Source organism: Lathyrus oleraceus, chromosome 4, assembly GCF_024323335.1.
Source record: "Lathyrus oleraceus cultivar Zhongwan6 chromosome 4, CAAS_Psat_ZW6_1.0, whole genome shotgun sequence".
Classification (NCBI taxonomy): Eukaryota; Viridiplantae; Streptophyta; class Magnoliopsida; order Fabales; family Fabaceae; genus Lathyrus; species Lathyrus oleraceus.
The window spans coordinates 406,681,767-406,694,903 of NC_066582.1; the positions used below are offsets into that span (position 1 = coordinate 406,681,767).

Here is a 13,137-nt window from a genome sequence, read left to right on the forward strand (position 1 = left end):
AGTCTTATGACTTCGACATAATCAGACATAAGGAATAAAATAAGTGTTTAACCCAACCCGATGTTACATGATCAAAGCAAGGTATCACTAGTAAAAGCGACAAAATAAAGAAGTAATCCAAAAGCTACCTTCCACTTACTTCAGCAATACTACTCTTGAGTATCTGCACGATGGCCATGTAAAGGCAACATTCAAACAGAAGGGGTGGGAATTCATTTCAATAATAACGATATAGAATGAAGAATAAAGTACAACATCTACACAATCATGCACAATAATATATCACATTCTTACATCCAAATCATAATCAATATCATACACGATAACATCTCAATTATCATCAACATCATACAAAACCACATCTCAATTATCATTAACATCATATGCAACAACATCTCATCCAACAACATATCAACAACAACCAATACAAATGCAACACTTATGCAATATACTCAACACCGACTCGACATGCATGTGGTACCAAATATGAACACTCAGGTTCATCTCACTCCATGGTCCCCATCATAGGATTGATTCCCTCTTGGAACCAGAGCACACCAAAATCGACACCATCACCATAGGTAACGCTTCACTAATCCCTCATAATACGAATTAGCTACTCGCACCCGATCCATCATAATGGAATCGAGGCTCACTAAAACTCGTTACCATCAACATAGGTAACGCTTCACTAATCCCCCAAAATAAGAATTAGCTACTCGCACCCAATCCATCACCATAGAATTGAGGCTCACCAAAATTGGACCGAAGCTCGTACACCAAGATGCATGACTATCAAATAACATACATTAACACAACAAGGTTCATCTAAAGGATCCCCACACACATCTCATCATTTATGCATCACATCATTCATCATGCAACAACCAATTCATGTTGCCACGTGAATAATATTGACAAACAGCAGTAACTCGTCAACATCTTAACATCATCAACATAACAACATAATCATCACACCATGATATTACAACAATGCAACGATTCATCGACCAAACGTATAAACTAATATATTTATTAACATATTAGAGATATGAATATTATTAAAACATATCAACAATTACTACTATTTTATAGCTATGAGAGTTAGCTTTCTAACTCTTCAAACGACATCAAAATCGGATATACGGAATAAAAGTTATGACCAAAATCGTCGGGATATGTCAATAATTAATTAATCGAACGTATGAACAAAAAATTGACCAACACCGTAGGCATAGGAATAATACTTAAATAATTCACTTATCACCATCACATTATATCTCTGAGAGTCAGATTTCTAATAATTCAAACTCCAAGCAAAAATGATTCACGAGTTGAAAGTTATGATCAAAACCGTGCATGAAGGCGTTACTAAAAAGTTGTTGTTTTCTAAAATTTACAACACAATTTTTATCTTCTTCAACCCCAAAAACATCCATGAAATAATCACCAAAATTATTTTATCCTTGAAACAAAGTTATAGCCCTCTATTCCAGATATCCAATGCTTCAAACGACAGTCGATTTGGACTTACGATCAAACGTTATGGCCAAAACTATTTCGATCGAAAAACATAAAAAAAAGCTCCTGCGCTGAGCACGATCTTGACGGACAGAATGTAGAAATTTCTGTGTTTTTCATCGTTTGAGGCCTTTTGGATCTCCAATTTCGATTCCGTAAAAAGCCAAACGCTCAAAAAAATTACAACCCATGCAATACTTTAATTTTCTAAAGTTAATTTACAGTTTTAACAAAATTAAATCATTTAATCACAGTTTTAAGATTATGCCTAAAAACTTCGAAATTGCAACAGTGGTGGATATATGTTCAATCATAAAAATAGAAAAATATACGCACATAAGACACACGAAATTCATCATATAATCATCATATAACAACCATCGTAGCATCTCAATTCACAATTATGAATAAAAACATCCAACCCTAAGGAGGTTAAGGGTTCCTCCATTACACCCTTCTACCATACCCTTTACTATTTGAACAAGTTCCCACCCTTACCTGAATTCCTTACAAAAATTCTGAATTGAAACATTCACTCTCTTCCCTTGATTACTTTGCCTTTTGCCTCTTTTCTCCTTTTTCTCAAATGTCACATACTGTGAAAATCTTCCTAAACCTAGGTTTCTCTTAACTTCTTATTTTTAGGGTAAACTTTTCCAAATCACCAACTTGGCCCAAACTTAATTATCTCATATTTCTTCCTCCCACTAACTTTCTCAATTTCTCATATTTGGTCCAGTTATTCTATCTTCACTAATTAATATAATAAAAATATATAAAATATTATTTTAATTATCAAAACAATTCTAAATTATTCTACTTACTTGTATCATCCCTCTATACCCCTAACTCAAGGATACATACTCCGTCAACACCCAGTCATAAAATAAATCATCAAAATCCATTATTCAAACAATTAAAATATAATAAAATATCTAATAAAAAATGGGGTGTTACATACCCTCATTCTGGCTCTGCACCCCTAGTTCCTTGTTGTGTTAAATTCTTTTTAGATTTTTATTAATTCTTTAATTGATTTTTTAACATGATAATTGTTTTTACAATTTTCCACATGAAATCAATATGTGGAATTATTGCTTAATTTATTTAGATGTTAATTAGGATTTTAATTAGAATTTAATTGCATTTTAATTGAATTTGTGAGTAGATTTTAATTAATATTTAATTAGAATTTAGTTAGATTTTAATTGAATTTATGATTATATTTTTTTTTAGAAATTAATCCACATACATTGAAATTTTTGCCCCTTGGTCTTAGAAAAATCATGGAATTCCATGCTCCCTTAGAATCATGCATAATAACATATCACATTCTCACTGCCAAATTATCATCAACATCACATACAACAACACCATCATCATACATAGTCATATTTCACGCATATAATTCATTCGTGATATGCAACTCACGACAACGACTCATATGCATGTGGTACCAATTCAACATTTGGTTCTTCTTACGAACCTGATTCCTCCTTCAGAATCCCTTACTCCCCCTTCTGAGTTCAGATAAGTCTTTCGTCCCCCTTCGGACCTATGACTTATCTCCTTCACATATCAACAATGGATGTATGACATGGTAATAATGCAATTAACACAACAATTATAACAATATTTATTGATTCACAATCTATCACAGAATTGCAACCATGCATAATATAATCCACCCTTTAGGACTACCACCAATATAATCAAACACATCATCCCGATCATTCACAATACATCAAATAATTTGTCAATACGGACCTCGTCCATATTCGTCACATCATACACTTCTTTCCCACATACTACCAACCTCTGATAAAATCATTAAAAATATTATATCTCTGAAACAAAGTTACAACCCTCTACTTCAGCTACCCATCACTTCTAACCCCTTCCCAAAATGATTTACGGGTTGAAAGTTATTATCAAAACTGTGCGCGAAGGCATTACCAAAAAGTTGTTGTTTTTCTGAAATTTTCAGCATGATTTTCATCTTCTCCAACCCTAAAAACGTCCATCAAATCATCACCAAAAATATTTTACTCCTGAAACTAAGTTATATCTCTCTACTTCGGCTACCTAATGCTTCAAACCTCGTACCAAAATAATTTACAAGTTGAAAGTTACGATCAAAACCGTGCACGAAGACGTTAACAAAAGTTGTTGTTTTTCTGAAACTTTAAGCACGATTTTCATCTTCTCCAATCCCCAAAACGTCCATGAAATCATCACAAAAAATATTTCATAATTTTAAACTTAGTCATAAACATACCTATATCACTCACTACTTATTTTCATATAATCATGGATCTATATATTATATCAATCCCTAAAACCTTTAAACATCATCCATGGTGAAACATACATGGACACTTTAAAACATAAATTTCATTCAACAAATATCAACATTCTTCATTAATCCAAAGAGAATTAAACCTTCCTCTACCCTTCCATTCATATCACTATTATTGAACCAAATTCTCACCCTTACCTTGTGTCGCACCTCGAAAAAATGAGAACACGACCTAGCGAAGCGCAATCGCACGCTCGCAATGATTGACTGAATAGAGTCGCCACCAAACTTTATTTATTTGTAAAATAGGAAAGGAGAAATATAGGTAAAACCCAAGAAAGAACGATAATGATTATGGTCGTCGCAACCAAATCAGGGTTCGGGAGTCGGTTACGCAAGAGGAAGGTATTAACACTCCTCACGTCCGTTGTACTCAACGGGAACCATTAGGTTTATTGTGCGCGTTAGTGTTAACTTAAAAATGTTAGGCTTTTCAAATTACTATGAGGGAAAGAGTAATAAGATCAAAAGAAAAGAGAAGATGTTTTTGGATTTGGAAACGAATGGGACTAAACCTAGGTTTTTTATTAATGGGTCTGACAAGATTTCACAATCCTGCTCCTACGTATCTCAATAGAGAACTCAAGGCTTACGTAGTTCTGGGTAGAAAATGTTTGTTTGTTGGCCGATTTTAACGAAAGTTATATTGTATTAATCGATGAAAAATATTGTTTTACCCAAAACAGATGAGGAGCGGACGTATACCACACATCGAATGGATTTACAAATCAACATTCGGAAAAACGTCATTTATCTCAACTCAACAATTATGGACGAAGTATTGATCTACATCATCTTAAGACAAGATGTCTTTTGTTTATGAAAAGGTTTTAAAGATCAGTCGCACGACGCCGAAAAAAGAGTTTGGTTGGTTGAATGTATTTTTGGGCTTGAAAAACGAATATTTATGACTTGCAAGCTCTTACAACTTGGGTCTAATACTCGGGACTACATCTGAACCTTTCACCCAGGTAATCTTTTTCTTTCAATTTTATTGAGAAAATAAGTTTGAATATTTACAAGTGTTTTGGAGGGAAAACGAACACTTATGGCTTACAAGCTCTTACAACTTGGGTCTAGCATCCAGGATTACAACTGTACTTTTCACCCAGGTAATCTTTTTCTTCCAATTTTAATTAAGAAAATGGTTTAAAATTAAATTAAAAATGATTAATGTACAAAGGTTTGAAATTATTGAAAATTAAGTTGATATTGCATAAAAGCTCATTGTAAGAAGGCCCAAGAGTAAGCCACGGGACCGAAAATCAACCAAAATCGAAAGCAATTGAATTTAACTCTAAGCTAACTAGAGTAGACTCATGTATGAATCACTCCATAAGTCAAACAACTAAATCTATTTGTCCAAGCAATTTTCAGAAATTAAATTAAATTTTAATTTCGAGATCGTAACACAATAAAATAATAGTAGTAATCAAATATATTATTATCAATAGTATTAAAAAAATATTTTTTACATCAACTCAAAACAATTAAAAAAAACAGAAAGATAACACGACACAAACACGCATGCTATTCACAATGAATTTATATTGCCACAAAATAGAACTAAAAGAATAAAAATATGAAACAGTACCATCACACACACAAAATATATATATATATATATATATATATATATATATATATATATATATATATATATATATATATATATATATATATATATATATATATATATATATATATATAAGTTTATCGAGAAAATATATGTATATATTTATTAAAAGAAAACAAAATATATATATACATTAAACTTAAAATAAATGTAAAAGTATATATTCATTAAAATTAAAAGAAGTATATATATAACACAAAACAAATATATATATATATATATATATATATATATATATATATATATATATATATATATATATATATATATATATATATATATTATATATATATATATATATATATATATATATATATATATATATATTCATTAAAATTAAAAGAAGTATATATATAACACAAAACAAAATATATATATATTCATTAAAGACAACCTAAAAGTATATATACCTTACACTTAAAACAAATATATATTTATATTTATAAAACAAAATATATATATATATATATATATATATATATATATATATATATATATATATATATATATATATATATATATATATATATATATATATATATATATATATATAACACTTAAAACAGCAAAGCATTATATGTAGAAATTTAAAAGTAAGCAATATATAAATCAACAAAATATCAATGAAATAAGACAAAAAGGGCTTACGGTGAAAAAAAAATGAAAAGAAAAAAATACAAGTCTTTTATGGTGAGTGTTTGTAGTAATGAGAAACGAAGGGTAATTTGTGAAGAAGAAAATGATAGTAATATTGAGAAGTTTGTTATAGGAAAATGAAGGATGCATATGGTGGTGCTGTGGAAGGATGGTCATTTTGTGTTTTAAAGTGGCAGCAAGAAGTGAGATAATTGAAATGGGGTAGTGAGGAATAAAGTTAAGGCTTTTGTTTGATGTTGATGAAAGAAAGTTTTCACTTTTTGTCAAGAAGAACACAATTTTTCTACCGAAGCAAAAACCAAATAGAATTCTCTCTTTTCACGTTTTCTCATTCCTTTATAGTGTTCGTGGTTTCTAGTTTTCTTTGGTAGGTGAGTCTAAGTGTAATGGACAATGAAGTTATTTATAGTGTATATTTAGGGTTTAACAAAATTCCAATAAGTCTAGAATGCCCTTGATATTTATTTTAAGGATAAAATTAATTAAAACTAAATAAAATTTAATTTTTAAAAATAATCACAATAAAATTGAAATAACACTATAGTTAAATGTATTTATTTTTTATGAATATGTTGATAAAAAGATAAAAATAAACGCACTCAAAATGAATAAAAAATCGGACGCAAAAGTGCCTGAAAAATTAAACTAAATGCACCTAAATGATCAGCGTGAAATAAACTTCTCGAAAATATACAACGTTTGAGCCAATTTTGAAATAAAATTTGAACTACGCGAACCAAAAAGGCTCAGACAGACCGAAATGCGAGCGAAAAAGTAGTCAAAAAGTTAAAACGAGCACGTCAGGTTAAACTACGCGAACCAAAAATTGACGTCTGCAAGATCGATCTTGAAAATTTTAGTCCGCTAATTTTACGTACATTTGAGGATCAGTTCGACCGGTCTATCTGTAAATCCGAAAATTTATTCTGGTTGACATTTCAGGCATTATGCAATATGAAATGCATGCTATGATGTGCAGATGATGCGAAACTTATGATGAGTGTATCGATTTATTGAATGAGGGTCAAAATTGGGGGTATGACACCTTGTAATTCCAGGAAAATCCAAGCTTTTGGTTATTCTTTCCCTAGAGCTTTCATGAGGTTTTTCTTACTTTTCTATTCTCTTGCCTCTTTTTCTTCGATTCCAAAACTTTCATTTACCGTAAACTTTTTCCTTCACTTCTCTCCTCCTAAATTTAAAACCTAATTCTATCTTTCTAATATTCCACTAAGGCCCAACTTATTACCAACTTACATTATTTGTTTTAATTTTCCATAATTCGCACTTTCCACTCCAAACTCACTATTTTCTTTTCTTTTATTATTTCATTTAAATAATAACATTAAAATATTATATTAATTAATTAAATAATTAAAAATAAATCTACCAACCTCTAATCACTCTCCACACTCTCTATCCAATGGTCACCCACCTCTGTTGCCCTAACACATCTCAATAATCATACAAATAATAATTAGATACACACATAAAATTATAATTAATTAATTAATATAAATAATTTCTATAAAAATAGGGTGTTACAGGGGTGTGTGCCAGCTACACAAGTGAATTTAATGAGCCTTAGATACGAGGTGTGTGTTTGAGTTGTATAAGAATTGCAAAAGTGCATTAACTCCGTATCGATATACAAAAGGGCATGGAACATGTTTGAGTCGTATCAGAATTACATAAATGCTTTAGGTTTGTATTAGATACACATTCATGCAAGCAGTGCATTTAAGCCGTATCAGAATCACATAGATGTGTTGAGTTAGTATCAGATATGCAATCAGGCACAAATACGCGTAAACCTTATCGAAATCGCAAAGACGCGTTTAGTCCGTATCAGATACGTATTCCTGCATAGAGTGTGCTTGAGTCGTATCAGAATCACATAGATGCATTAAATTCGTATTATACATACTCCAGCATTTTGTCTTTGTTCACCTGACCCAAATAGTCTAACAGAAAGAGAGATAAAGAGGCACATAACAGAGAATATATATATATATATATATATATATATATATATATATATATATATATATATATATATATATATATATATATATATATATATCCTTTGTTATGTGCTTCTTTTTATAAATAATAACGAAATGACGAGGTAGATTACCTTCGTCGACGAATTCAACATGGATGTACAGTATCCGGGGTCTCTGGACGTTGTTCTTTGTCGGGATTTCGAGTTGAGTGTACTTTCCATTTTAAAGCGTCTTCCTTGATTAGTTGGACTGTCGAGGTGCTTCGCTTTACATTTACTTGCCAATGTTGTGTTGGAAGGTCGACTTATATGAGGACATAGCTTGACGTCGACCGTTGAATTTTGAGCTCGTTGAATCGCTCTATCCAATGCTTGGGCATAACACTTCTTGGTCACTAGGCAGATACCTTCTGACTTGTTTCTTATTCTAGGGTGATGCACCCCGGTATTGGATCGACACCCGACATTAACTATGAACTTGTGGTATCTTCTAATTTCACCCTCGTAAACACCCCGACGGTGGTGAAAAATGTGAGATCGCGCCAGGTCGAGAGGTGAGTTGCGAATCCCTGGCCCGACCTTCATGGAAATTGCCTTTAGACCCTGGCGTAGCCCTAGATCTGGATATGATTCCTTTCTTTTACTTTTCTGTTGAGTTTTCGATAGGATCAAGGATCTAAATTTTGGAGAATTGCGGTTGAGAAGATGATCGATTAAATCAAGTACGATGAATCTCAGTGTTTGCTTTTGAGCACTTCTCGATTTCAAAATCTGAGAGGGTTGTGATTGGTGAAACTGAAAGGCGATTTCGGATTCTTCGAAGACATAGGAATCAAAAGTTGATTTGATCTTGATTCGGTAGCCTAAGGAGGTTTAGAAATGGTCAATAAAAAATTCAATCTAAAATCGTGGAAATCATATGAATCAGAAGTCGTTTCCCACAGACAGCGTCACTGTTCTGTTTGGGAACTAAAAATGGATACTCTAGCTCCATGAAGAAACCATAAATACGGATAGTTGAATAATTGATAATCTTGAACGGTGACTTCGATCTTATTTGCGGTACCCATGATTAACGCTCAACGTCCAAATCAGTTTAAGATTCAAGATGAATATTAAGTATAATATAAATGAAGATCAAAGATTGTACCTAACATTTAGTATGTGAACTATTTTATACTTTGAATTGAATAAAATAGATTTGAGATAGATTGTATTTTAATCAATTTTGCCTTTGTCGAGTTCATAAGAGATACAATTTAAAACTACATAGAAGTGTTACCATGTGTCTTCGATTATTAGTTATTTGATAGGATGACTTGTACTAATGCTAATTTGTGTTGGATATAAAAATTTCCTCTTAAAATATACGTTTGATTCTTTTAAATTTCAAAAAAGTATTAATATATATTTTTTACTTTTGTATTCCTTAAAAGTGTATCCTTAAACGGGCCCTTTAACTATTTAGGTGAGCAAAACCATTAACAAGAAATAAATCTGATTTTGTTGACAGCTAAATAATCTGTTTTCCAAATTACCTAATAATTTAAATATCCTTTAGCAAAACGTACAAATTCTCTGCTTCATGGTTACGTCTCTCTCCATATTTCTATCTCTCTCAGGTCAAAAGCAACAAAACATAAAAACCTCTCTCTATCTCTCCCCACCTTTCATCCACAATCTTGTTTCATATCAACCTCAACAACCTCTTTAACAAACCACAATAACAAAAACCCACAAACTAAAAAAACAAACCACAAAACACTATCCTCCAAGATATAAAAAAAAAAATCCAGCGCCCAACTATCATCCATCATCCTCCGCCGCCTCACCCTATCATCTTCACCCACCGTCCCTCTTTCTCAAGGTACCCATAAATAATAATATTTCTTTTTTTATGTCTTTTTTTTTTATCATTTATCGATTCAAATATTGATTTTCGCTTTGTAAACAACAGAGTCGATGGCAGAATTCAGAAACAAAAACAACACCCATACGTCGTCGTCTAGGGTTCCGATCTTCAACCGTTCTTTGACAACGATTCACTCAGAAGAAAAACAAGCTTTACAAAAAACCCAAAACCTCGAACGCGTCGCCTCGCTTCGCGGCAGGGTCGTCAAAAAGCTCTGTAGTTTGTTCGAACCGGAAACACCGTCTTCACAAGAAGAATCAACACCTTTCTCCAACAAACCAAAACCCTTGAAATCAACCGAATCAGCATCGGTTTCAAAATCGTTGGATGCTTCACGGATCATTCGATTACCGGGAACAGAAGATCGAATCGTGTTGTATTTCACGAGTTTGCGTGGAATTAGACGAACGTATGAAGATTGCTATGCTGTTAGGTTGATATTGAGAGGATTTAGGGTTTGGGTTGACGAAAGAGATGTTTCGATGGATTCTTGTTACAGGAAGGAACTGATGAATGTGTTGGGTGAGAAGAGTATGAAGAATGTTACCCTTCCTCAGGTTTTTATCCGAGGGAATCTCGTTGGTGGTGCTGAAGTGATGAAGCAGCTTTGTGAGATTGGTGAACTGGGGAAGATCTTGGAGGGTTTTCCGAAGACGAAAGCTGGGTTTGTTTGTGAGAGTTGTGGTGATATTAGGTTTATGCCTTGTGGGAATTGTAGTGGAAGTAGGAAGGTTTTTGATGAGGATGAAGAGTTGTTGAAGAGGTGTTTGGAGTGTAATGAAAATGGATTGATTCGGTGTCCGAATTGTTGCAGTGCTTAAGATTCTTTTCGACGCGTTCATTAGTAGTTCGTGTCTTTGCAATTGCAGCTTGTTTATTGTTGCTTGCTTGCAAGTTTTTAGGGTTTGATATATATATAATTTGATCAAGATCGATTCATTTTTCAGTTGTTGGTGGTGTCGACAGGGGTTTATATATAAATAAAGGTATGCAATGTGATTCTGCGCGACCACATTAGCCATCATGGATCAGGATTCTTTGTAATATCAATTAAAGTTCACGATTTGGCTGTATAGTGAGCGTGACTCCAGTTGAGACGACACCAGCTGCTGCCATCATCGACACATATATGGTTCAAAATCTTGGTTATATTATGGTTCAAACTTCTCTTTGAATTTTATATGGTTGTTTTAATTTATTTGTTTATAGGAATTGTGTGATGAGCTGAAGCAGATGGTGTTTTCAGCTCCTTGAACTGGATTTTGTTCAAGAGTGTGCTTTTATCACCCGAAGGAAAAAGAATTTGCTAATTGGGTTTGAGTTTGTATGCATGTTGTAGTTCATTCCTGGTGAAGAGAGTTTCTCATCAAGGGAATGTAAATATTAGTGTAATGATATATGATTCCTTCAAGGGATTAACAAATATTGACAATTGAAATTTATATGCATGTTTGTTGTTTTTGTGCCTAAGAAATGAAGAACAAGTAATTCTGTGTAATTTTCATTATTGTGATGGTAATGAAAATTCTTTACTATGTTTAATCTACTGTGATTAGTCATTAGTGTTGTTAAATGTGGATTACAGAAAATAGCTGGTTGTTAAGATTCTATTATGCCATAGTACTGCAAAATAATTGTGATTTGTTTAAATTCCAACGCATTTTAGCAGTTAGCACTAAATGTTTCATGGTAGATTTCCGCTTCATATCTTTTATGTCTGGTATTCTAGCATTCAATTTCAGCAACTTCCAGGAAACATAGGAACATTTCTCTATTATTCATTCTCGCACACGCCAGTAACACAACCCATCAATTTTTTGTTAGTTCATTTAAGCAAAAAGTATTCAATTAAAACTTATAAATAAACTTACAGAGACATCTGCGGGATATAAGGTTGATATCAAAGGATAATTTGAATTTTTTATTAAAATAATTCAGTTTTTTCAAAAAAAAATCAAAATAATCCTGTTTTCAATTTTTTTTTCAAACTACTTCACTTTTAGGAGGAGGCGTCAATCCAATTGGCGTGTCCTCCTAAAAATAGAGTGCAAGCGCCAATTGGATTGGCTAGGGCACGTGGTGCAACCAATTCAATTGACGTCCATGTGTGTTTTTTGAAACGAGGCGTCAATTGGATTTACACTTCAGTGTATTTTGCAATTTTTTTGTTAAATAATCTATGTGATACATAATTTTGAAATATGACTAATTCATATTAATATAAATTCTCGTTAACACAAAGAAGACTGATGTTGGTGACCGAGATCACCTAACCGACCTCCGGTCCCACATCTCTTAGCTATCAGAACTCGTGGTCCTAACCCGCGTTGATGATTCACAACTGATGTTTGAGCATCTGAGGGATCAGGAACATCACTACCAATTACAGGAGATGGCCTGTTGAGATAGTCAGACAAATCAGCATAGTCTTGAGTATGCATCGAAGGTGTACCGCCATAGCTGAGTTCATGACCTATGCCAGAGTAGTTGGGTTGTGTTTGACTTATTGGTGGGCGACCGTGACGGTTGAAGGGAGACATAGGTGTGAATGATGCATTGAGGAAAGGTTGGACAGATTGTTGGGGTGTTTGGTAGAGATATGGTTGTTGAAGGTTTCGGTTTTGTGAGGTTTGAGCTTCTTGGCTATGGTAGGAGGAGGGACGATTGATGTTGAATGATCGTTGAGTGTTCTGGTTAAGGCAGTTTTAGTAGGGTGATGTGTTGGGTGCAAAACGATGTTGGGTCTCTGGTTGATGATCCATTTGTTGGTGGTGGTACAGGGTATGCTCTTGGTATTGTGGTTAGGTGTATGGCATGTTAGGGTTGTATATTTGTGTGTTTGTGGAACGAGAAGTTTGACAGATAGGGGGTTGTGTGTAGCCGATCTGACAATGTTGTTAGGGGTTAGATGTTGAGGCGTCTGGTGGGTAAGTTTGTTGGCGTGGTCGTATAGGTACATATCCTTGACGATGAACTCAAAACCAACCGATCTGTACCAAGTCATATAAGTACGACTTGATTTTTCTTCATTTGGCATCACTGCGTCA

At 33.1% G+C, this 13,137-nt stretch overlaps 1 protein-coding gene across 1 annotated transcript; it reads left to right on the forward strand.

The window, feature by feature from the left end:
• The first annotated feature begins 9,707 nt into the window (after positions 1-9,707).
• Positions 9,708-11,632, forward strand: LOC127075711 (uncharacterized protein At3g28850). Its single transcript, XM_051017172.1, has 2 exons — positions 9,708-10,045; positions 10,136-11,632. Exon 2 carries the CDS (start codon positions 10,141-10,143, stop codon positions 10,909-10,911), a length of 771 nt encoding a protein of 256 aa, XP_050873129.1. The 5' UTR covers positions 9,708-10,045; positions 10,136-10,140; the 3' UTR covers positions 10,912-11,632.
• Positions 11,633-13,137: the final 1,505 nt, after the last annotated feature.

Bases quoted from the DNA above. Each gene is read 5' to 3' on its own strand.
- LOC127075711 (XM_051017172.1), top strand. From the start codon at position 10,141: ATGGCAGAATTCAGAAACAAAAACAACACCCATACGTCGTCGTCTAGG.